The sequence below is a fragment of the Microtus oregoni genome, unplaced genomic scaffold, assembly GCF_018167655.1.
Source record: "Microtus oregoni isolate MIOR12 unplaced genomic scaffold, Mior012 000015F_ref0000493, whole genome shotgun sequence".
NCBI classification, from domain to species: domain Eukaryota; kingdom Metazoa; phylum Chordata; class Mammalia; order Rodentia; family Cricetidae; genus Microtus; species Microtus oregoni.
In genome coordinates this window covers 18,225,172-18,252,312 of record NW_024543074.1, presented here as the reverse complement: position 1 = coordinate 18,252,312, position 27,141 = coordinate 18,225,172, and the positions used below count along the sequence as shown (strand labels likewise).

Genomic DNA, 27,141 nt, shown 5'->3' with positions numbered 1-27,141 from the left:
CCACAGCCTTGTGGCGATACATAGATTAATAGAAAATGGGTTAATTTAAGATGTAAGAGCTAGCTAGAAATATGCTTGAGCCATCAGCCAAATAGTGTTAATTATTATAATTAATACAGCTTCTGTGTGGTTATTTGGGTACGGGCAGCCAGGAAGTAAAAGAACAGTCTCTGCTTACAGGTATTTGCTGTGAAGGACACACATATAGTAAAGTACAAATCCCATACCTCAATGAAGCACACAACTTGTTTAAAAAGAAATGCTGATCAAGCTGGGCATGGTGGCACACATCTGAAGACAGCACCGGAGAGGCAGAGGCAGGGAGATTAGGAAGGAGTTCAAGCCTACCCTTGCCTACATAGTGATTCTGAGGCCAGCCTTGGCTATATAAGATCTCTCAAAAATAAAAAATAAAAAGTAGTTATGCAAGACTATACCTTTCCCTCAGGAAGGCTTCCCTAGCCTAACTCTAAGATGGTCATGTCAGTCTTTTCAACATATCTTCAGCACAGGTGGGCTGAGCTCACTGGGCTGCACCCAGCTACATGGGAATACAAGTTTTCACTGCAGCCCATGTGTGTTTCCTCTCAGTCAAGACAGACTTTTAAGAACATCTTACCTTCCGGACATGACAGGAAAAGAGGACGTTCATATATTTGTCTTTACGTTTTAGTTCATTAGCGACTGGCATGAAGGTGCCCGAGGTCTGGGGTGTATCTGGCTTCTGAAAGAACAAAGAACAGGAGAGTTCTTCACTGTACGTGATAAGGAAATGGCTCAGTATATGGCGTTAGAACTACACCTAGAGTTTCACAGCACTCCTTTTACCCTCTCACCCAGATGTTAGACTCACAAAGGGTGTTACCATAGCAAAGGTCCCATTAAAAACTTTAAATTAGGCAACAAGAGAGAAGATGAAATAGAGCGTTGGAAATAATATAAATAAAAAGGCTGCTGAAGCCGGGTCTTGTGACACACACTTTTAATCTCAGCACTCAGGAGGCAGAGGCAGGCGGATCTCTGTTGAGTCTCAGACCAGTCTGGTATACATAGTAAATTACAGGACAGTCAGAGCTATGTAGAAAGACCATGTCTTAAAAAAAATGGCTGCTGAATAATTCAAGGAAAGGTTGAGGAGGTCAAGGGTCAGGTTACAGACTATGCTAATTTATGTGGCTATAACCCTCTTCTAAGCAGATGATACATCAAGTATTATACATTTAAAAGCAACAAAAATCTTTTAATTTAACACCTCTCAGAGAAACTATTTAGTTTCTTAAAACATCTCTCTGTAAAGTATTGATTTTGTTTTACAGTGCTGGGGCTGGAACCCCGGCCTCGAGCATCCAGCCTCCTTTCTGTAGATTCTTAGGGAAACATTCTTTGCAGAGTTGCATGAATTCCCATTGTCCACCTGGACTTACCGAAGCAAGATAGTTGCCTTCCCAGGCCCTCTGGAGCCCAAGGTCTGCTCTTTGACCTTTCAACATTTCCATGGCTGCAACCTTGGCCCTGACTTGGGAAAGGTCTGAAGCAGGTATCGTCTTGATGAGTCGGGATGCTCTCCATCTATAAGCAAATAAGCAAGATGTAGAGGCTTTAGACACTCATTCACTCCCCAAGAGTTCAAGCTGTCATTAAGAAGCATGAAATAACTGTACATTATGCTAAAAAAATGTAAAGATGATTACAAAATATATACAGAAGTTGACAAAACTGTTTTCTGTAGATAGAAATTTTGTAACCACATTATTGTCTGTGTGCTCTGAAGTGACTAGAACTCAGTGGCTTCTGGCTTTTACAATACTAGTTGGGCACAAAACAACCAGATATCCTAAATACCTTCAAGTCTCAAACTTCCCGAGTACCACTCAACCAACAAGATCTGCGAAAAACTGAAGGCCTCAACAGTCTAAAAACCACACTTCTAGTCCCAAGTATTTTCAATACACGACACTCAACCTCTGTCAATTGTAGGTCACAGAAATGTGGATTCATCATTCATCTAACTGTATCCTAGGCACCAAGAAAGTCCAGGTCCTGCTCTATGTAGGGGACACACTGAAAAGCAAATCACTTCAAGGAACTTTCTTCCAGGTGCTTTATGGAGTAACGGACAATAAAAAATACATGTGGGTGTGTGAAGGGGACTGGAAACCTGCTATGAGAGGGATCATGGGAAGAGGGCAGAGAGGCCCCGGAAGGAAGGCATGGGTATGGTGGTGTTTACATGGGTGGCTATGAAGGGTCTTTTGGCAAGGATAGATGCCAGACATATGAACAGTTGAGCAGGAGCATACCAGCAGGGACCACAGTAGTGGAAGGGCTCCGAGACAGGGCCTGCTTGGTGAGTTATGGGGAAGTCTGGGATCCTGAGAAGCTGAAGCAGCATGGGTAGGGAAAGGAAGAGAAAGGTTTGAGGGCGAGCTAAGGGCTAAATGAATCCAGAGTCACGAGGGCACCATCAGGACTCTGATCTCTCCTCTTCATGAGGTGAGGCACCCCTGAACGGTTCTGCACAGAGACCGGAAGACCTGACACATATAAGATCATTGTCATTGCTGTAGGCTAGGGTTCAGAAGATCTGTTAGGAGGTTACTTCGATAAAACACACAGCAGAGGAATGTGACTCAGGTCAGGGAGCTGGGGATGGAGGCAAAGGCAAGGGTTGATCTAGATGTATTCTGGTGGAAGGCCAATGGTATTTGTGGATGGATTAGATTGTTGGGACAGAGCAAGTTTAAGGATGCCTCCAGTGTTTTTGTTTTGGGCATTGGCATCTGCAAACATAAACCAAGAATATTCCTGGTTGAGAAGAATAATAGAAGGAATTTTATGCTCTTAGCAGCAATCTGCCTCACATGACATGTCTGTTCTCTTTTTCTGCCATGGTAGTGCCAATCAAGGAGGCTAAAAGCACAATGGACTGTCTTTAATTGAATGAATAATCAAGGTCAATGGTTCTTAAACTATGTTCCTATGGAATACTAGAGTAAGCTGCAACTAAAATAAAAATGTACACTTAAATAAGCGACTAATAAAAGATTAACAGAAAACCTATACAGCTATGAGAACAGGAAATGTCAACACAGTGGCTGTGAAGACGGGCAGACATGAAGCAGGTTCCGTTCCGTGTGGACCACTGTGCTCAATACAGGGAGATGAACTTGCAGGGATAGGTTTTATGGCAAGACCCAGAAGATGTTGAGACCTGAGTGGCAGGGCTGGGAGCAAAGGCAGGAGTTGATGGTTGTAGTGAGTTCATGGCTGTTGGAGTCAGCCAACCATGGTAGATTACAAAACACTAAGAAAACACACAGGCCCAGCCCTACAGTGAGAGCTGTGCCCCGTGTCCCACTACCTCCCGCCCCTACTTGAGCATTTATGGCCTACCAGTGCTCAGACTGCTCTGAGGTCTTTGCCAAGAGGCTAGAAGAGTAATAGTGGTCAAAGTTAAGAACAATGGTGACAGGCAACAGGCAGACCCTCCAGCACTAAGCGGTTTGCTGAACAAGGGCTCCAGTGGGCCAGAGAGCTACAGACGGCACCGCTGGTGGGAGAGACTTTAATCTGACTGCTGCTCTCTTTCTTACCATGTGTCTGGCCACCCTGTCTCTGCTTTACTTCCCACAGTGGCCCAAGACAAGACTCACACCTGACTAGAGACCCTCAGCACAGAAGCACACTTGAGTTTCAGGCATTTGACCTGTTCAGCCATGGTGAGAATCATCTGGCTTATTATTCTTGTCATACAAACCACAATACATAACTTCAGGTAGGCAGCCATAAAGACCACTTGCCTAATGACAGGAAAGGGCCAAAACTGGGCACAAAGCAGGCTCAGCCACAAAAAGTTACTGTGAGGAAAGGAATTATCCTAACACAACTAGAAAGAACAAGGCTTGACGGCACATGCCCATAGATCAGTACTTAGGAGGAAGAGGCAGGAGGATCAGAAGATCAAGGTCATCCTTCGCTACATAATGGAGTTTAAGGATAGTTCAGGTTATGAGACTCTCTCTCAAAACAAACAAACAAAAACAAACAAAGCACTGAAAACAAAATAATACAATTAGCACATATGGAGATTCTAGAAACTCACAACAAGCCCAACAATAACACTAGAATCCTTTAACACATATCTCACAGAATCCCACAGAACAAAACATTCAAGATCAGGGGTTCATAAACTACAGCTTGTTTCAAATCTGGCTCAAGGTCTGTTTTTATTCTGCTTGTGAGCTCAGAGAAGTCTTTACATTTTTACACGTTTAACAAAACAAAGACTATGTGAGAGACCATATGTAGCCTGCATAGCCTAAAATACTACAGGCCCTTTACAGAAAAGGTTTGCCTGACTAGAAGAATACAAATGGCAAGATTCATTCGGAAGAGGGGGAGGAGAAAAAACAGTATTCTTATGTATTCATCAACTATGACCCGTTTGAGGAGGCTGGGACTGTCATTCCCATTCTTTCCCATTGTCACTGTGTCCCTGGAAGCCTTGTTAGTACCTGCAAAACACTAGGTGTTCAGTAACTATTTGCTGGATGAGCAAATTTAATTATATACAAATTAACCAGTTCCAGACTTAAAGTAAAACATCAAAATCTAAAAAAGAGGCCTTCTTAGGCCAGGGTACAATGTGAAATTAATCACTATCATTTGCAGTCATCACAAATATTAAACAGGGGGTATAAACTGGTGTGGCTGCTATGGAAATCAGTGTGGACGTTTTCCAAAACAGAACTACCAGATGAACTAGCTGTATCACTCTTGGGCATACACCCAAAGGACTCCACATCTGATTACAGAGATACTTGCATATCCACGTTCAGTGCTTACAACAGCCAGGAAATGGAATCTACCTAGGTGCCCAACAACTCGTGAATACTGAAGATGTAGTATGTACACACACACCAAAATTTTATTCAACTATAAAGAAAAATGAAATTATGAAATCTGTGAGAAAATGGATGGAACTGGAAAATATTACACCAAGTGAGAGAACACAGACTCAAAAAGGCAAACGTCCATGTTCTTTTTTCATATCTGGATCCTAATTTCAAATTCTTAGATTTATGTATTTAACAAGGCGTGTCCATAGAGGTCAGGAAGCCAGAAAAGACTATGGTGGGGGGACTTTACTGGGGAGAGGGGAGAAGGAGAATCCATAAGACATGAAAGAAGAGGGGCACGCTGGGGGCAAAAGGTTTGGATGAAAGTACCCTGTAGGTGTAGAAATGCTACGCACAGAGGGCATGCATTAGTAAGTGGTACTTCAGTGCCAGGTATGGGATACCTCCCCATGAGTTCTCCATCAAGGGGGTTCCAGCCCTCCCTACTGATAACATAGGCTATTGCTGTTTCTCAAGGTTGCCCACCATAAGTAGTTGGTGACCCTGCTGCTGAAGACCCTGCATACACTGGTTGCTGAACATAGAGAAATGAGCTCGGAACTGACTGGGAAACTTCCTCCCTGATGGCTAGCTTTTATAGTGCTAGGAGGTGCTATGCAGGCCACTGGGGGAGAAAAGACATCAACGGTCTTACCCCATGGGGGAACCTCCATGCTACAATACTATCCACCAGGCAAGATGTGCCCACTAAACCACTGGCATTGATTATCACGGAGGCAACCAATCCCTTTCTGACTAGATTTGAGGCAGTCTCCACAGGAGAGAGTTTATGAGTACCACTGTAAAGTTGGTCAAAAGCCTGTGGCTGGGGAGGTAATAGGCCCCAGAGGGGAACTGACTATTGTTGTTTCTCGAAATGGTCATGCTGTCAAATTGCTTTCTAAATATACGTTTATACTTATAGATTTGTGCTGCTTTCAACTTCGGTCAGAGAAGTTTCTTTTTTGCAGTGGGCAGTGGCTAATGCAGGTATTTATAACTGGCCAAGGTATAAAAATAAGTGACATTGAATGCTCAGCCCTAACTAGGACGTCTACACTACTCCCTCCCCAAAGGCTCAGGGAACATTATGGAAGAAGGGGTGGAAAGAACGTAGGAGCTGAAGGATGAGGAGGAGTGTTGCAACATATCGTGTTCTGGACATGAGAGGGCCGTTGTATTTATGAACTTGAACCTGCACAGGATCAAGCCAGTCAAAATTCTATCGTGGATGAGGGAGGGGTCATGAGGCCCTACCCTTAGGTAAAGAGCTATTGGCAGTTGATGGCTGCAACACATAAATCATGACGCACACCTGGAAACCCATCACTTGGAAATGAGAGGCAGGAAGAGAAGATGGTAAAGGTAAGCCTTGACTATATAGCAAGTTAAAGGCTACCCTATGACATATGAGATATTCTCTCTCTCTCTCTCTCTCTCTCTCTCTCTCTCTCTCTCTCTCTCTCACACACACACACACACACACACACACACACACACACACAGAGTTAACTAATATTTTCCCCCAAAGTTACTTTCAGTGTTGTATCTGACAACTGAGAGTTGTTTCCTTTACTTTCACTAATTTTATATTGTTTGTCCTCTTTATATCCTCCCTTTGTGGCACTGAGGACTCAATTACTGAATTTAGACCTTGTGCATGCTAGGCAAGCACTCTACCATCTAACCATGTCCTTAATCCTCCTTTTATCTTTCCAGGCAGGGTCTAACTTACCCAAGAACTTGAGATCCTCCTACTCCAACTTCCTAAGTAGTTACGGCTGTGGGCCTGCACCAACAGTTCTGCATTTTTATGGTTTTTATAAAGTACAAATAAGATGCATATTCATGAGTCTCCTGTCATGTGACTTCTCTATCTTTCCAAACAGTCTATTAATGAAGATGGAAGTCTGATTCAGCATACAATTAAAAGTAGTTCTTCTACATTCAGAATATCAAGTAGTGTATTTTAAAAGCAATTATATCACATGACTACATTTGGGATCTGTTTGGCTAATGTCCCCAGATGATCATAGTTTAAGACAGCACTAGATACCAGCAGTACTTCACATCTGTATCCTTGAGCTCAACTGGCTGCAGATGGTTAGTAGAGTTGTGTCAACAATGGCTGCAACTCTGATGAACACCGGTAGAGATTTTCTGTCTTATTACTCCCTAAACAACACAGCAATAACAACCATATACAGAATAATTAGGTTGTATTATGTATAGAAGTGCAGATATGGTTAAAGAATACAGATTCTACTAAAGTGCTACAACATGGACAGGCATGTTTCACATGCCTTTAAGTCCAGCACTTGGGAGGCAGGAGCAGGTGAATCTCTGTGAGCTTGAAGTCAGCCTGGTTTATATAGGAAAATACAGGACAGCCAGAATTACATAACAGAGACAGCCTATCTCAAAAAAAAAAAAGAAAGAAAAAAGAAAAGAAAAAGAAAAAGAAAGAAAGTACGAAAGCATCCTATGTTAGAAGCTTGAGAATCTAGTGTCTACAGGGGGCCTGGAGAATTCTCTGAAGACACTGCAGGGGCAACTGTCTCTGCTGCATGCATGCTGTCAACAAACAAGCTCAAAATGAGGAGGAAGGGCTTAGGCAAAGACACTCTTAGATTCAGGGCAGGTCATAAAAAAAAATCGGTTGAGAAGGTCCAAATGTTTCCCTGAGTATTTATTTAAGAAAAAAAAGAAGCATGGCTTAAAATAGTTGTTTTCTCCCTTCGCTGCACTTTCAAGCCACCGGGGAACTGTTAAAGGCCTGGGCCCCATGCTCAGGTCCATCAAACAGAGTGGACCTGTCTGGGCCCCATGCTCAGGTCCATCAAACAGAGTGGACCTACGGCATCAGGGCTTCAGGAGCTCCTGAGTCTAAGGCACAGCTGGACTGAGCTGCGGCTCTCATAGGATCAATGCGACTTGCTAGTTTGAGGTATGTGTGTTGCTTTTAAGAAAGTTATTTATGTTTTTTGCTAATGACAGGAAGTGGGGGACAGCATGCTGGTAGTTTATCTTAAACGTGGCTTAGATCCAGGAGTTGTGGCATGCTGCTGTCAAGTGCTACAGGAAAAACACGTTGGCAGTTCCATTACTTTGAGAGGTAAGCAGATGCCCTTTGAAAACAAAATCGATCAAACACAAGATAGAAGGAGAGGTAAATGTCACAGCAGCAAAGATCCGAGCCAATGCCACGGCCGAGGATTTGGGAGTGTGCCACTGCACAGGAATGTGGCATTTGCCAAGTTTTTACCTATTGAAAATCGACTGCAGGGCCTCCTCGAAGCGGCGCAGGACTTTTGGTGGGGTGGGCCACTTCACATGCTTCCCATAGTCTCTCATGGTCTTGACCCCGTGGAAGCGTCTGGATACCTCGTCGATGTACGACTTCACTTTATAGCGTCGGTAGTACCTGATTATTGTCAGAGCTGCCTTGGTCCTCTTGTACCGCATTCGGGCCAGGGTGCCACGCCACACCTTCAAGACAGAGAAAGAAAACCGAAAATGTTGCTGGCTGACTGAGTAGAGTAGTAGGTGACTTTGGCATTACAGATGGTTCCTCCGCTTAACCAGCTGGGCTGGCAACCTGCTTGGTGAATGAAACAAAGACAAAGTCTGTTGATTCCACCTACCGCCAATAGATGGCGCTGGGAATCATGGTCAAACTACCCGCCTCTCCCCAACCAGGACCTAGCCGCTCATAATTCTACAGAGAAGTGTGTGTGGTATTTAAGGCAGTTTTAACTTTATTGTCACGAAATGGAGAAAACCAAAATGCAAGTATCTGTAGATAGATAAATATTTTGGGAAAGCTGAAGTCAAGTAAGATGAGTCAGAGCCAAGCGCCATACGCATCTCCAGTGCTTCAGGAAACGGAGTTTTACACAGATCACACTCACCGGTGCTAAGTGGAACGCCACTTTGGGTTTGCAACCGGATTTACTTACGCAAAGCCTACGCTCCCACCCTCTCTAGGCATGAGATAAAGTCCTGAGAATTTAATATATTCCAGGGGGAAAGGGCCAGAGAGATCATCAATATCATATGAAGTTTTCTTGTTTATTTCAGCAACTCGGAAGTTGATCAGGCAATATAAAAGACCAAGCATCAAATCAGAGATACTTATTTCTCCCCTAAGATCCTGTATCCAGGTACTCCTATTTTGTCTTGAGTAAATATAATCTCTTGAACAAAGCTGAATTTGATGTAATCTTTGACCAAGGGCTTTTACCCTATACAGTCTCTCAACCACCAAATCTGCTTTCTTCCCTACTGTTTCCCTTTTCTGTTCTTGTCTGCTGCAGAGTCCTTGTGATCTCAAATGACTTCCCACTTTTTCTTCAACACACTACCCCCGGTCACTGCTCTGCTTTACCACCCAGTCCTGTCCTTGGGCTACTTGTCTTATTCCCCTCCTTGTCCCTGACCCGAAAGGGACAATGGTTTCAACCCTGAATTTAAAACCTACTAGTGTGTGTTCTCCAGTCTCTCTCAGGTTTCCTGCATTTCTTCTTGAATCCCCATCTGTGCTCCCCAAATTCTCCCAAGACACCTTTGCACCAGTTCTTTTGTTTAGTTGTTTTGAGTCCGTCTTCCTGCAGACTCAGTGTTGGCCATGTGCTGGTAGTGCTTTCCCTCTGCAGCCCGTGGCACGGTGTGCACACGCAGATTGGTTTGCATACCACATGGGAGGAGGTTATCAAAGGAGCCCGATGGGTCAAGAAAAACCGCAATACATAAGGGAAACATGGTGTGTGAGCAACGTGTGATGGGAATCTAGAGTTCATGTATCAACAGCGCTGGAAGACAACGAGGCGATGAAAACCATCTCATTCTCTCACGTGGTGTCGGCACAGCAGCCCTTTTTAGTCTCTGCGGCTCCTTCCTGTAGCTGAATGTGCTGTACAGATGGCTGTGCTACGCCCCCACCCAAGTGCTAAAATAAAGGCCCCTTCTTTGGTATCTTGAGAAACCAAAGGAACACAATTAGAGGGTGGAAGTGTGTGATTCAATTTCTTAGACAAAGCTAAAGTTTCATACTGTTTGTGGCTTTGCTTTTCAGAGGGGAGAAATTAATGTTTTCTTGGTGCCCATTCTCCATACAAAGTCAATCTTTTAATTTCCAAGAAGTATTTTATAAAGCTTTTTCTTAAACAGTTTTGGTTAGATTCTTTAAAAACATTCCAGGAGTGCTCTTTTTAAGGATAGTCTTTAAGGTCATTTGTGTTGTTGGTTTATCTAGGGTTTGGATTGTCGAAAAAAAATAGTGTAAAAATGCTTAGATTAAAAGACAGTAGCCCTTTCCCTGACACCTGCCCTTACTTCTCTACCTTACATGCTCATTCTCCATAAACTATTTTAACTGCTGCTTCTGGGACCCATTGTCATATCTGCAGATCACATACACATACTGTTCTGTTCCAGTTGTGGGAACTCTCTCGGCACCACTCATACTTCTGGGACCCATTGTCATATCTGCAGATCACATACACATACTGTTCTGTTCCAGTTGTGGGAACTCTCTCGGCACCACTCATACTTCTGGCATCTCAACAGCTGTCATATCAGTGTTTTCTACATATACCACCCACTGAAAAATTCACACACATGTATTGCATTATATTATGTATGACATATAAAATGGACTTATAAAATAGACAAGGGAGTATGGTTATTCTCCCATTCCCTCATAAATTTGCTTTTACTCAGTTCAGAATTATGGGTAAAATTTCTAAAAGCTCTGATTTAACTTTTTAGTACATCTTGTGTTAACTTTTACCAAATGCTATCATAGGCCCATCAAATGACCAGCGATGGTCTTTTCCGACTGGTAGGCTCATCTACAGAATCTTTTTCTTGGGGTATTCCCTGAGACCCGCTCCTTTGGCTGTTGCACAGGTCCGGTCCTGAGGCTTTACAAACGACTCTTCATACTGGCTTACTGATGCTTGAGCTTCTGTCTTTCTCTGTCTTGGCTCCCTTCTCTGCAGTAGTTTCCACATGGCTGCTAGGTTTCTCTTTATTATCCTTGGAAGTATAAAGCAGTTGCTTAAAATATCTACTTCTTGGGGTGCAGGGGCAGAATAGCTGGCAGTGCACTCTGGGCACAGACTGACCATGTCCAAAGCCTGGACACTCACAACAGCTGAGCAGACATGAGCAAGTCTCTTCTGCACTGTAGACTTCTTATCTGTAAGACTGGGTGGCAATGGTGTTTACTTCCTCAGTGCTGTGAGGGTGAATAGAGACAGTGCCTGGTCTCTGTTGGAGATTGCTGAGCACAGCTGCTAGGACTGCTTCAAAGTCTATTCTTTCACTGGCGGGCTGCATGACTTTTTTCCCCCCTGTAAATGCAGACGTTTTTGCTTCTGTCACATGTCAATGTGACCTGAAAACTCTTTAGTGAATGTAAGACATTCTTTTGTCCACACTCAAATAGTGCTGCTCTATTGGGTGTTACAAGATGGATTGCACCCAGAGTTTGCATTCTGTACCCAGTTTTCTAGTTACCCAGCAAGGACAGAAAGGGAGTCTTGGTTTTGGGCCACTGTTGGTATAGTCTTTCGTAACTTTTCAGAAATAAACACTTTACTAAGTCGGGAGATATGTGGCCCGTGCCTTAATATTCATTTTTCATATCTAGAGAGCATTTCTTGGTTCAGTAACAATAACTGCTACTAGATCCCACTTCTGGATACCAGAGGCAGGGAAGACGGAAAGCCCTGACAACTCTTCTCGACTGGGGAAGAAAGGCTCTCACCAGAGGGCTGGGTGTTCTAAGTTCTCCTTGGCTCTGTTTTAATAGTGAATGCTGACCCTTTCAAAGCAGCCATGACTTTTCAGAATGCCCCCTGCACGTCTCCATGCTCTATTTTTCTTTTTGAAAAATATATTGATTTTTTTTGGTGCCCTTTTCCAGTTGGGTCCAAGTTTTCTTTTTTTTTTGGATGACACTTCTGTAAGTTTATAATACGAAGTTGTACCTGTTTGGCTTCAGAGTTGAGGACACATTCTTTAGGACTCCTTGGAGAAAGTAGCTCATGCATTTTCCCTCATAATTACAGTATGACATTTACTTGGAAAGTGTATTGTTCCTGCTTTGCAAACACAACATCTCATTAAGACTGTCCCATGGGGGAAAAAGACTGTTTCAAGAACGCTTATGTGTCTGTGTGGAGGAGTTGCTGCTGACTTTCCCTCCAAGGGTTAGCAGTATGAAAATTACGGTGTAGGCCAGGTGTGGTGGTGCAGACCTTTATTCTCAGCACCTTTAGAGGCAGAGGCAGGCGAATCTCTGCTTTTGAGGTGCTCTACAGAATAAGTTCCAGGACAGTCAGGGTTACACAGAGAAATCCCGTATCAAAACAAACAAACAAACAAACAAAAAACCAAAAAGACAAAAAAGATTAAGGTATAATAGTTTTCCATTTTTCATCTCTGTTTAAAGCTGCACAAACTTTTTTATTAATTTTAGAGAAAAATTAGATTTATTCATTTTATAAGTTTGCCTGCATTTGACCTGCAAGTGTGTACACCACATGTGTGCTTGATGCCCTTGGAGGTCAGAAGAGGGTGCCAGGTACACAAGACCTGGAGTGACATATGTTGCAAACCACCATGTTGGTGCTGGGAATTGAATCTGGGTCCTCTGAAAGAGCAAGAAGTGTTCTTTACTGCTGAGCCACTTCTCCAGCTCTACTGTTGGTTTGTTCAAGTGTCACATGAAGTTTATCTCTGTAGAGGACTTTGCTTGATGACAGAATTTAGAAAGCAGAAGATTAAATGTTAAATTCCATAATCAAATGCTTACTACTTGTTTGCACATGCCTGAAAGGTTCAAACTACAAGGGAACCCAAAGGGAACCCCACTGAAAGCATTCTTTGTTTATCCTTTTGACGGGGTCTGATGTCGTCCAGGCTGGTCTCAAACCCCCTATGCAACCAAGGTCGGGCTTCTACCTTCCAAGCACTGGGATTACAGATATGGACTACTGCATGCCCTGTTAAAAGCATTTTAACGGGTGGTGGTGTTATGCTCAGCTGCATATTAATATTTTAAAAATGAGATCCTGCCTCAAAATAAAACAAAGAAACAATCAAAAAGAAAAAAAAAGACGTTTTGGAAGGAAATTTTAATCTCATGGAAACAGAAAAAAAGCATCACACAAATTAGCTAAATTTATAGCAAGTTTTATTATATGTGTACAATATAGCTGGTCAGGCAACTGATTCTCCCTAAATGTGGGATTTGAGAGGTCAGCCCTGAACATAGGAGAAGTGGGGTTTTTATAGTCCCCAAACTGAAAGACTAGGGGACTTCCAAGAGAATTTTGGTTACATAGGAACTTGGCAGAACATCTTAGCAGAGTGATGGTCAGGGTATTACGTATGAAACATGTCAAGTTCCAGAAAATGGGTCAAGGCACAGTTAAATGCAAGTTTTCTAGTACATAGAAACGGACTTATTTTGAACTTGTAACAGAAATGACTACTACTGTAAGATGGAGTCAGGCTGGACAGCAGATATAAGTGCGATCTCTACCTGTAGCCAGGGGCTTCACAGAATCACATCTGGATTCTGCGTTTTCCTTTGGCTCACACTTCCTCAGAAGTCAGGCATCTCAAAGCAACATCTGGCACTCATTACAGGTCAATTATGAACCTTTGCTTTAGTTTCAGAAGAGGCCAGCTTTCCTCATGTGTTCTGTTTTTATTTTTATTTTAGCTGTCATGGGCACTGGGCCTTTCTGTCTTATGGTTAGTACAAATCACTACCTCAGACCTTTCTAGTGTTCTCTGAAGTGGGTATTCTCTTGGTTTCCACAACTAGAATTCTTCAAAATTAAGCTTCCTAGGCCATCCATACTTAGGGACAATTTTTAGAGGGCCTTTCTCCATTTCTAAACTCAAATGCCCATCTAGTTCCTTTGACAGGTTATATCTGTTAAAGAACGGTAGTGGTTAAGAGGGTGTATTTAAGTACCAGGTTGAATTTGAGCAAACACATATAATTCATCGCTGATACTCATATACTCCACCCAACTTACAGTGTGACAGCTGTATCCAATTTGGCCTCTTCTAGGCTATTTAGGAAGGATTTTTTTTTTTTAAAAGACTTATTTTATTTATTATGTATACACTGTTCTGTCTGCATACACCTCCATGCCAGAAGAGGGCACCAGATCTCATTTCAGACGGTTGTGAGTCACAAAGTGTTTACTGGGAATTGAACTTAGGACATCTGAAGGGCAGCCAATGCTCCCCCTCAAGCCATCTCTCCAGCCCTAGGAAGGACTTTAAAAATGAATGTTCTGGTTGTCAGAGGAGGAAGTGGGTTTCGCAGCGGCATTTTCACACATAACAGAGTTATGCCTCGTTCCTGCCCCTCCTCCACTTCCTTCCTCTAGCTCCTCCGAGGATTCCCTCCTCCCCTTGGTAGACCCTTTCCTGCTTTCACGTTGCATCTATGCTATTGTTCTCCCAGGAGTTATTTTAAAGCAAGGCTCAAAGTCAGAAAAATATTCCCCTTTTCCTAAAATATCTCTTTGAGGAACAAAATTAATAAAGACCCAGTGTGCTATTTTAAGACTTTTTTTTTTTATCAGATTGGCAGGTTAGTATGTATCAAAATAAAGTCTAGTGGGTATAATTTATGTTTTTAGTATAATTCCTGAAACAAAGTCCCTCAGCATTATATATATAAACTAATAATATTCAAAGATGTCTGATGGGAAATCAAAAAAGCAACGAGTTAACTAGATCTTCAGTCAATAAACAAACATAAAGCAATTTTAAAAAAGGACACACAGAGAAAGAAGCTCATGTGAGTGGCTATGATTATAAGTTGTCCTGATGAACCAAACTCTTGTCACGGGGTAGAGTGGGGTGGGAGGAGGTCTGCCTGGTAGAACATAATTTAGAAATGACTGGAGCTGGAGAGACGGTTAAGAGCATGGGCTGTTCTTCCAGAGGACCTGGGTTCAATTCCCAGCACCCACACAGCAGATCACAGCTGTCTTTAACTCCAGACGTAATACACGCAGGCAAAACACCAACACATGTGAAATAAAAAGAGGTATTTTTTTTTTAAAATAAACAACCATCTTGGGCCGGAGATAGAGATGGCTCAGTGGGTTAAGTGACATTCAAGCATGAGGAGCCAAGTGTGAATCCCTGCAATCCACGTGAAGCCAGAAGCAGAGACATCTGATACACCAGTGCTCCTACAGAGATGGAAGGCAGATATAGGGGAATCTTGGGCATTTGCAAACTAGCTAGCTTGGTACAGAGCAGGAAAGAGAGAGAGAGAGAGAGAGAGAGAGAGAGAGAGAGAGAGAGAGAGAGACCCTGTTTCAAACAAGGTGAAAGGCAAAGAGGAAGTTATTCCATGACTTCCACATATGTGGTATGGTATGTGCACCAACACACACACACTGAGAGATTAAAAAACGTCTGTCCTTGAGTCGCTGTAACTGAGTCTGGAACATTATCTGAGGCAGGAACCTCTGTTTCAGACTTGTATATTTCAAGTACAGCCTTGCTCAGACCTCTTAGCTGACACTTGTGTGCAGACCATGGCTGCTCACTTTGTTTTGGACTTGTATATTTCAAGTACAGCCTTGCTCAGATCTCTGAGCTCACACTTGTGTGCAGACCATGGCTGCTCACTTTGTTTTGGACTTGTATATTTCAAGTACAGCCTTGCTCAGATCTCTGAGCTCACACTCGTGTGCAGACCATGGCTGCTCACTTTGTTTTGGACTTGTATATTTCAAGTACAGCCTTGCTCAGATCTCTGAGCGGACACTTGTGTGCAGACCATGGCTGCTCACTTTGTTTTGGACTTGTATATTTCAAGTACAGCCTTGCTCAGATCTCTGAGCTCACACTCGTGTGCAGACCACAGCTGCTCACTAATGACTCCAGCATGGGAACCACAGGATCTGAAAATCTCCTTGCAGTTCTAACCCGAGGGAGCACTGACCTTTTGGTCAGTTACTACTAGGGGTATATCTCAACATTAGCCCTATTAAAACTAAACTGTGGTCATTTTGCAGACAAAAGAGAACAAAATTGCCTCAGTTAACAGACTTAGTAATTCCAAGGAACTGATAATCAGGCCTCAATCTTGTTCAAAAGGAAATACTCTGTGGAGCTGTATTGAAGTGACTGCTTGCTTTTGTTTGGTTTAGTTTCTTTAAAGCTAAGGTACAAAACTGATAGCTCACCTCTACACTCTTTCGGGTTAAGACTACCTCTACACTGGTGTTTTGGTCAAGTCTTATGAATCTAAGGTTTTGCAAAGTGGTGTTGTGGGATGTTTCAATTTTGTCTTCCTTTAAAAAAAATTACCTACTACACCTTTGCATCAGATCCCTACAAATGTTCTCAGTTTTGAATCATTCCCTAGATACTTAAAAAACCCAGAACCAGCCAAAGGTAAACCTATCTTTTGTAGAGTCCCCATATGAAATTCTGAAACAGGCTTTTTTTCAATGTTCCTTTAAAACAGGGTTTAATATTCATCAAGTTTGGAAAAGCTGGATACCGGAACTCCTTTTTTGGAAATTTACAACTCACATTAGCATATTAGATGCCCTGAGATGTTCTAGATACATAAGCCTCTCACATACATTATATAACATTTGTATTTTTAACATATATTGACTAAAGACATTTCTGTATATATAGACACCTCATTTTTAACACAATCAGGATGTGCCTCTCTAAAACATGGTACTTTGGCACAGGGAAAGAAACCAAGAAAAGCAAATTCGGGAAGGCTCTCTGCCCTCCACCACCGGCTTGGAAGTAGGTCCTAAGTTTTTCCAATGAGAAAGAGACCCTCCTTCTTCCAGGAAGACAAGAATACTCGGCTCAGCAAGGAAGGCTCTCTACTCAGAGGGTTTGCATCAGGACTTATCTTCCACTCCCTCCTTTAGCTCTCGCTGCCTCACTGCCTGCCCAGGCACTGCCCTGTGACCCCAAGGCCCCCTTCTCTTGCCTAGTGCACACTGTGTCACCCTTTGCTGAGGCAGTGCCTCATCGAATCACTTCTCAATTTAGGGTTCTCACTACTTTCTTTCTATGAAGCTCCTATGCATATAAAATATTAGTATCACTAAAAATTGTGTGCTTTTCTTCTGCTAATTTGCTCATTGATCTTATAGGCCTCAGCTGCTAGACTACGATGGGTGGAGGGGAAAAGTTATCCCTCCTTTACAATGTCCAAAGGATCATAATTTTATTTATTTATTTACCTTTTCAGAAAACACTGAATTAAAACAAAGACAATTATTCAAAGAATGAAATAAAGACTAGTTATACCAGAAAACGGACCAAGCATACTAAAAAAAGATACATTGAGTAAATGCTTACAAAACTATACCAACATTGTCCAATTTTTATAGCTGTACTATAGCTATGGAAGAGAATGTCTTTGTTTTTAGGAAACATGATGAAGTATTATGGCAATGGACACATAATATGTGGAATTCCCTTTAAATAGCCAAGTGTGTATGTACACAAAAAAATCTGAATCTAGCTCTGCCTCTGTGAGCATCTTCATAGACATACACAGAGACCTAAGAACAAGCATGGCAAACTAAATATAAAAACTTTTTTAACATTTGGGGCAGCTAGGTAAAAGGTATATGCACAGGAATTGTTTATATTAACCTTGTAAGTTTTCTATAAATCTATAACCACCTCAAAATAAAACAAATTAAGATTTTTAAGTGACAGAGGAGAAATAGGATATATTCTAACAAAATTTCCATAAGTGAAAATGGTCTTTACATGTGTGTATGTTACACACACACACACACGAGAGAGAGAGAGAGAGAGAGAGAGAGAGAGAGAGAGAGAGAGAGAGGCAAAAACCCGCTTGCCTCTTCCGAAGAGCAGCGGGGAGAGAGTTGACCTTAAATTTTCTATCAGTGGAGCATCTCACTCATGGAACCAGAGTCCTTTATATAACAACTAACTGGGTTCATCAGCTGGAGGACTGGGGGAACGGGAGAGTGCCAGGCATGTGCTGGATGCTATATAAGGTGATTTACACATGCCATCTCGTTTAATTCTCTTAGTGGTCTAAATAGACAGATGTTTTGAGTGATGTGCACCGGATCTCCCAGCAAATCCCGAAACTGTATCCTAGCGTCTCCCAAAGGAGCCACACTGGAAGCAAGTGCAGTGTACATAGAGCAGTGCTTATCACTTCATTTTCTCTCTGAGCTTTCTGTAACAATCAAATACAGCCCAGTCTACATTCTTCCTGTGAAGGCAGACAATCCCCAAATCCAAAGTCTTTCTACGGCACAAACAGAACTTTCGTGGTGCAGCTTTCATGAGCAGAGGTACAGGGCTGTGGTAAAGAGAGACGGAAAGGAATCTACACACCGCAGCTAAGGCACTTACCAAAAGGTAGAGCACGGTTTGTGGACAAGCTATATATCTCAAGAGTTCTGGCTTAGCTCATGGCTATGAAGGGAAATGTTGTGACTTATGGCTCTCTCCACTGTGCTCTAATGGACTGTGTGGAATTAGAGTCAGGGCTTCCATAAGAGAGTGAAACTGCTCTTTGGAAAATGGCTCTGATGGATGAAAATATATGATTTAAATTTTGGCAATATAAAGAGAGTAGACTAAATGATAGCTAAGCTATTTTCACTTAGCACTCATAAAAAAAAGTTAACTAAAAATTAACTATGAACATCATGGGGGAAAATCATGGAATTTGAAATTAGTAATTATTTTTACTTTTTAGCATATTAGTCCAACTGAGATACTAAATATTCATAAACAATAATTCATTTTTAATGGGAAAAAGAACAAACAACATTTACTATATGCCTAAAGGCATGAGTGTTAGACTCCAGCAATAATAATAATTATCTTTCAGGCAACTTAAGTTTCCACATCTAAATATCAGTTAATATTTCTATTGCTGTATTAGTTGGAAAATACTTTGTATCATTATAAAACACTGCCATTTAGATTATTTTCTCCTTCATTTTTTTTGACTTGTAAAATATGGTAGCTAGAGATGTGCCTAAAACCTATGGATGTCTTTTTCATTCTATAAGCCATTGTCAAATGCCTGTGGTACAGTGACTTCTTGAGGGAGCAGAAAGGGAAGATGAGACACCTGTGTATTCCTGTATTCCTGAGGATACTAGAAACAACCAACTCCTTAAAAAAAGTAAGATCTGAGCCAGCAGGCTACGGCAGTGCCTGGTCATGTTTACTAAGTAAGACATTATCCTCAGTAATAGGGACATAAAATCAGGCCAGTGTCCATAACAGGAACAGCCACAGAAAATGCAGTGTATACACACAATGGAATTTTCTTCAGTCATGGAGAATGAGATGATCTCATTGGTAGGAAAGCTGATGGAACTGGGGATCACACACTAAATGAAATAATACCATGTCTTTCTCATATGAGGATCCTCTCTCTCTCTCTCTCTCTCTCTCTCTCTCTCTCTCACACACACACACACACACACACACACTGTGGATATAGAAGGGGTCTATTTGAGAATAGGAGGAAAAGTAGTAGGGAGGAGGATAGGAGGGAGAAATGGTGAGTGTGGCCAAACACACAATACATTTGATTAACTGTTATTAGAAGCCCACTTCCCAACTCTACCTCTTTTTCAAGACAGTCTCACTATGTAGCTCTGGTTGCCCTAGAACTCAGAGTCTGCTTGCCTCTGCCTTCTGAGTATTGCAATTAATTGCCATGCCTGACCTTTCATTATTATTGCTTTTTCTTAAAAACCTCTTTAACTGGGTCATCCTTGTGGATTCCTGGGAATTTCTCCCTAACCTCATAATGGCTCCCTCTATCAAGATACCTCTTTCATTGCTCTCCCACTCTGTCCCTCAACCAATCCGACCTTCTCGAGTCCTCACGTTCCTATCCCTTCTACCCCCACCTCCCAGTTTACTCAGGAGATCTTAACTATTTCACCTTCCTGGGCCCTCTCCATGTGTGGTGTCCCTCTTAGGGTCCTCCTTTCTACCTAGCTTCTCTGAGGCTCTGGATAGTGGAGAGGGTGCCTGAACAGACCTTCCCCTATAATCAGATTAGTGACTACCCTAATTGTCATCATAGAATCTACATCCAGTAACTGATGGAAGCAGATGCAGTGACTGGGCTGAGCTCCTGGAGTTCAGCTGAGAAGAGTAAGGAGTGATCACAAGGGGTGGTAGATCAAGATCATAATGGGGAAAACCACAGAGACAGCTGACCCAAGTTAGTGGGAGCTCATGGACTCTGGACTGACAGCTGGGGGAACCTGCATGGGATTGAACTAGACCCTCTGAATGTGGGTGATAGTTATGTGGCTTGATCTGTTGTAGGGGAAGCACTGGCAGTAGGTCCAGGATTTATCCTGGGTACATGAGATGGCTTTTTGGAGCTCATTTCCTAGGTTGGGATACCTTGATCAGCTCAGGGGGAGAGGGGTTTGATCCTACCTCAACTTGGTATGCCAGACTTCGTTGACTCCTCAAGGGAGGCCTTAACCCCTCTGAGGAATGGATAGGGGGTAGGGATGGGGGGGGAGGTAGAGGAATGGGAGAAGGAGATGGCATGTAAAATGAAAAAAATTTAAAAATTTAAATTAAAAAATTGAGATAAAAACAAAACAAAAACACTGTAAAAGGCTCCAGCGATATAAAGTGTTCAGTACTTCAGAGCAAGATTGCTGCTCGGAAGTCCAGCACTGCTCAGGTGGACAGCTCCCTGACTGGTTCTACCCTTGTAATCTTACACTGGATGGTTAAGAAGGGAATTTTCCACTGACATAACAGCTCCTGATCATAGTACCTGCTTCCTCAAAGGTCTCTTCTGCCATGGCCCAGGGGGTGAGGGAACACAGTGTACTAGTACTCCTCTTGGACTAGGCATCTGACAAGTTAAGGACAGGTATTTTAAGAAGACAGTCTTGGCCTGATTGTAAATGTGCTGTTTCGTTTCTCTTATTAATAATTCATCATAAAAAGTAGGAAATAAACCTTGGGTAATTCTAGGCATACATTAATACACTTCCCTTCTTAAATGCTTGGTTTGGGAACATGTTTCAGCCCTATGAACCAAGCTTCTGCAGAGAAGTTCAAATGATATTCACAGCTCTTGCTAGTAGCTTGGCTCTGGAGTAGGCAACTGTGCCAGAAGGTTGTTTGTTGAGAAACCAGAGTTCCTGAACATAGCTTGGCATCCCAACATAGCACCATTAACCACTATGATAATGAAGCCGGATGAATACACTTCTTGAGAGAGGATTCCAGATCCCGAGGAAAGGGAATGACCTCTTATTTATGTAAGCTAGAAGTTAAATACGCTTTATCTTTATTACTTCCTTTCTTAGATTGTAACTGATGTTAAGGGAGGAATACAGTTAAAAGAACTCATTATGGACAGGAACCTTTCGACAGTGCAAGCACATACAAACAAGTTGAACATAAAAAGGCCAAATAAGAGGACTGACACTAGTCACCAGTAAATAACAACAACAAGATACTGCTCTGGGACTACCTCTGGGCTGTCTTGGGCACATGACTTATCACACAGGCGAGGACATAATCAATGCATCAAGCACTTCATGCTAGACCACTGTGCTGCTACAAAGAAATGCCACTATACTTGAAATATACAGTTAAAGGGAAATACTGAACTTGCTCAGTAATATCCAAGTGTTAAATCTGCACAAAGATGTTAACTGTCTTTATTAATGAAAATTCTGGGCTAAGGAAGTAGCTCAGCTGATACAGTTCTTGTCCAGCATACATGAGGTCCCTGGGTTTGATCTCTAACCCTGCATAAAACATACATGGTACTGTGTGCCTGCACTCAGCTCCGTGTGTGTGTGTGTGTGTGTGTGTGTGTGTGTGTGTATGTATGCCTGTATTCTCAGCTCTGTGCGTGTGTGTGTATGGGGATGGGTGGGGGTAGAGGCAGCATGATCAGAAGTTCAAAGTCATCTTTTTTTTTTTTAACCTTGTGAGTTGGAGGCCATTCTGGGCTACATTAGACTCCATCTCAAAACAAAAACAAAATACAAAGTAAAATAAAACAAAAAATATAAAAAATTCTACTGAAAATATGACCTTATACTTATAATTTAAAAAAATCCTATTATCTATTTTTTCCAAAGAAATGTATTTTTGAAATTTAGGCTTCCTAGTTATTAAAAACATAAAATAATGCTAACAAGAATGATTGGTTTTCAACCAACTTCTATTACTGTTGCCATCTATCACTTTACACATAAACTCATAGTTCATCCATCATTTGCATTTTTTAAATCTGTGCATTTCTTTTGTTTCTTGAGGAGGGAACCTCCTATAGCCAATGGCCTTTGAGAGGCTGGACTAGGTTGGGCGTGGCTTTGGGTACCAAAAAGCCCGTGGGATTTTTGCCTGCTAGCTCTCTTACTCCTCGCCTGTCACACCTAGATGTTGGATTTTGTTTTTGTTTTTTGTTGTGATTTGTGAGTTTTTTTTTTTAAAAATAAAGAACCCCTTATTAAACCATATTAGGAGTTAGTGTGGGATTGTTTTAAATTTGTGTTTCCCCCATTGACATGTCTCCTCTTCATTTGGCACCCAACGTGGGGCCAAGTCCATGTTTAGCAGACCCCCCCCCCCGATGTTTCTTGCCTGCTTTGCCCTATTCTGCGCTGCAATAAGCACGGCATATACAAGGACATCCCACATCAGTTTCTCTTAGCTTTAAATTACCTCTTCATTTGTGTAGGGTCTTTACAAATGAAGATCATATTCTTGTTCGTCATGTTTTAAATATTTTTCCAGTAAATACATTGGGACTATTTATGTTATGCTGCCTTATGGAAGTCATTACGTTTTAAGAAACAAAGTCAAGTGTTTGTTTTTCTTTTACATTTACATATAATTTCATATAAAAATTAGGTCATATAACAATTATCACATGGTCTGTAATGGTTTTTGCTTGTCCATGTGACCTAATATCCTATAATGTGGGTCTGGATGGTCCAATGGAACACCTAACCAACACCCTGTTGTGAGCTATTACTGGTGTTTTCTTTCTTGCAGTTATAAATAGCACTGTCCTCATATATAAACTCATGCACACAAATTGTTCATAACAAGGTTTCTAGAACTGGAATTGAGTTTTCAGCAGTACTCATTTCCAAATAAAAAAGCAGGAGATATATGTTTAAGGCATACATCAATACATCTCTATCATGAATGCTTAGCTTGAGCAACAGTGTTCTGCCAATAAACAGTTACAGAGAACTAGTTAAATTGATATTATTACAATGATTAAACTACTTTAATATAGCGTTATTCAATTAAAAATCTCACAATTCATTTGAAAAATATTTTTTTTACCATTTTCAGATATGTGTATATATGTGTGTGTGTGTGTGTGTGTGTGTGTGTGTGTGTGTGTGTGCAAGAGCGGTCCGTGCATGTAGATGCCCAGTTCATGCAGGAAATCATCCTTAACTTCCACTTGATTCATTGAAGCAAAGCCAGAGCTTATTGATAAGGCTAGTCTCCCTTGTGAGCTTGCTCTTGGGATCTCTTATATCTGTGCATTTAGATGCTGGCATTACAGGTGGACCACCACAGCCATCTAGCATTTTACACGGGTTCTGGAGATCCAAACTCTGGTCCTCACAAAGCACTTTAACCACTAAGGGTGGATCTCCCTATCCATCCTTCTCCCCCAAATATTTTTAGACAGGGTCTTACTGTGTAATCCAGGCTGGCTGCAAGCTCAGGATCATCCTGTCTCAGTTTCTAGAGTGCTAGTATTACAGGTTTGCACCACCAAGCCTGATATGAAATTTTTCTTGTGAAAACAGTTTCCTCACATTTTTTTTTAAAAAAAACATTGCATGCTTACAATGTTATATAGCAACTGTAAGACTTTTTGTATGTGAAATAAGCTGGCCTTCTTTTATATTTCCTAGAACTGGAGTTGCCTTTTACCACATCTTTGATATCATTATTAGTTCATGACAATAAAACAGGACAAGAATTTCACTCAGTGTTTCTTGGGAAAATCAAAACAAAACAAAAGCTCCACTCCTCCCATGTCTTCTGAAACCGTCCAAGGATTTAGTAGTGCCTCTCTCTTAAACAGTAAGCTGGGTTGCTGAAATTACTAACTACAATCTTGCAACCACAAGGGGGCGAGAGATCAAGCAAGAAGGTGGTATTTCCTATGCCAGTCTGGGAAGCAATTTTCTGTTTCTGTAACTCAACCAGAATGTTGTAGTGATATGCTTTGAGAATTAAGAGCTGTAAGTGTCGGGGCAGGAACAGCTGTCAACATCTGGCTTTCTCAATTCTTTGGTTGCTGCTATGTTTAGAAATGCTGTCCCTCATTAAAATCAAGTATGAGTCCATAAAATGATTTTATGCTTTTCTTAAGGTGTAAGCTACATGAGGATGGGAGGACTCATGGCCAGGACATTTATCTCTCTCTGTCTCTCTGTCTGTCTCTTTGTCTCTCTCTCTCTCTCTCTCTCTCTCTGGGTTTTTTCAAGACAGGGTTTCTCTGTAGCTTTTGGAGCCTGTCCTTGAACTTACTCTGTAGACCAGCTTGGCCTTGAATTCACAGAGATCCACCTGTCTCCCAAGTGCTGGGATTAAAGGTGTGGGATACCACCACCCAGTTTGGCTTTTATCTCATAATCATCCCAGGGATGGCAGTTGGTAGTGTACATTCTGAAGATCACCCATAATTTAAAAATGTGGAGTGCCCATAAGAGCTCTAGATTCTTTGGAACGCAAATTGGTCACCAGCTTCAGCTGACAGCCATAGCAATGGTGGACCCACTTCTATGTGAGTAGGCAGGGTGTCAATCAGCTCTCTTCTGGTCAGGCACTAAGAAGGGTTAATACCAAATTTTCATGAGAAATATCTCTGAAAAGGTGCAAAAAGTCATTGATTTAAAAGAAGTCACTGGGAAATAAGCTGGGGAGATGAGCAGATATAGACAGACACACAGTTGTGTGTACCTACACGATACAATTATTTGATTATAGTAGAGGGTCAACCACAGTTAACACACCAGTTAAGCCAGGAGTTTCATGAAAAGTCAGGAACACCTACCTCAACTCCAGTCTTTCCAATAAACACCAGCACTAAATTGCCTATAGTTATTTCTGTATATGATCCAAAGAATTATTTTAGGATCATCAAAATCTACCTTCCTTTTTGTTCTTTTTTTCCCCTCTTGACTGCTTGTGATGAATATTTCATGGAACTCTCCTCTCCCATAGCTGCCCTCAGGTGTCCTTACAGAAAACTAAATCCAAACCCAAGCTCCAGCTGACACCTTGCCCACAGATAAACCCTGCTGCACTGAGCCTTGAAGAAACAGACATGTGCGAGGTGGTGGGAGCACAGGCACAGCCAGGGTGCTGCAGCAAAGGCCTTCAAACGATCAAGCCTTTTCTTTGCAGGATCTTTGCCTGTGTATTTCTCTGGCTTTAGTCCTCTTTCTCTTTGATCTAATCCGTAGGCCAGAACTTGCCATTCTTTAAGCCTCCTCAGAGAGGTCTTCACAAACCACCCTGACGGACCTTCCTCCACATGATTACACACTTTGCAGTTATTTCTTGGTTCACATGTTTTGTTTTACTCCTTGACTAGAACGTATGTTCCACAAAGACCAGGTCTATTCTTGCCTCACTCAGGACTATATTTCCAATGAGTGCCTGGAGGTAAATACATGTGTTAAATTAATCATTATCGACCTGGATAAACCAAGCGTATTTATTATGCATGAGAGTTGCTTGTCTGGGAGAAGGTCATATGGGAGTTTGACCTGCAAGTAGGGCTCGGTAACTGAGGGGTTAGCAGAGCTTGGGAGGAAGACTTCATCCTAACATACATCCATGAGGAAGGGCCAAGCCACTCTGAAATGTTCATGACAGTAGAGACTTGGCAGCAGTCATGTTCCGCTGTAGGGATGTTCTTTGTAAGTAGAGGACTTCAAGAGCAATGTTGATGGCCATGGCTCTAGAGCAGCCTAGTGTGAGCAAACAATGACATGAAGGACAACACGGTTCTAGAGCAGCCTAGTGTGAGCAAACAATGACATGAAGGACAACACAGTTCTAGAGCAGCCTAGTGTGAGCAAACAATGACACGAAGGACAACACGGTTCTAGAGCAGCCTAGTGTGAACAAACAATGACACGAAGGACAACACGGTTCTAGAGCAGCCTAGTGTGAGCAAACAATGACACGAAGGACAACACGGTTCTAGAGCAGCCTAGTGTGAGCAAACAATGACACGAAGGACAACACGGTTCTAGAGCAGCCTAGTGTGAGCAAACAATGACACGAAGGACAACACGGTTCTAGAGCAGCCTAGTGTGAGCAAACAATGACATGAAGGACAACATGGTTCTAGAGCAGCCTAGTGTGAGCAAACAATGACATGAAGGACAACACGGTTCTAGAGCAGCCTAGTGTGAGCAAACAATGACACGAAGGACAACACGGTTCTAGAGCAGCCTAGTGTGAGCAAACAATGACATGAAGGACAACACGGTTCTAGAGCAGCCTAGTGTGAGCAAACAATGACATGAAGGACAACACGGTTCTAGAGCAGCCTAGGGTGAGCAAACAATGACATGAAGGACAACATGGTTCTAGAGCAGCCTAGTGTGAGCAAACAATGACATGAAGGACAACACGGTTCTAGAGCAGCCTAGTGTGAGCAAACAATGACATGAAGGACAACATGGTTCTAGAGCAGCCTAGTGTGAGCAAACAATGACATGAAGGACAACTGGCCATGGAGAGAGCTGACAAATGGAAAAGTCTGCGCTTCGGGGAGCATTCCTTTCACAGCAAAAGAATTTCATTAAAACTGTAAAATCTTCATCTTAAGCTGGTTCCTAGTATAAAATGCAGACATTATAAGTTAAGTGCCTACTTCCCTGTTCATTTCAGTTTTAGGATTCTAATGAAAAATTCTTTTTTGTTTTTGACAAAATTCAACACCCAAGAGTCATTCATCAAGTGACTAAGGACGATGCACACCGCTATTCTTTCTTTGGAAGTGAAATGACTGAGGAGAAGCCCATGAGCTCTACTGCCTTCACTGGGCCTGTGAGAAAACAATTCCTTTTTAACCCTTGATTGAAGAGAAGTGGGGGAGGGAAGACTGAGAATTCTATAAAACCCAAAATAAACAAAAATTATTGACTAG

General features: G+C 42.0%; 1 protein-coding gene across 1 annotated transcript in view; it reads right to left on the bottom strand.

Moving 5' to 3' along the window:
- The window catches only part of Myo1d (myosin ID), a 290,093-nt gene that overhangs the window by 110,213 nt on the left and 152,739 nt on the right, over positions 1-27,141 (bottom strand). The window contains exons 17-19 of the mRNA XM_041665567.1: positions 8,164-8,387; positions 1,425-1,569; positions 620-724 (exon numbers count right to left, since the gene is read on the bottom strand). Coding sequence (XP_041521501.1) covers positions 620-724; positions 1,425-1,569; positions 8,164-8,387 — 474 coding nt within the window. The remainder of the gene's footprint in view (positions 1-619; positions 725-1,424; positions 1,570-8,163; positions 8,388-27,141) is intronic.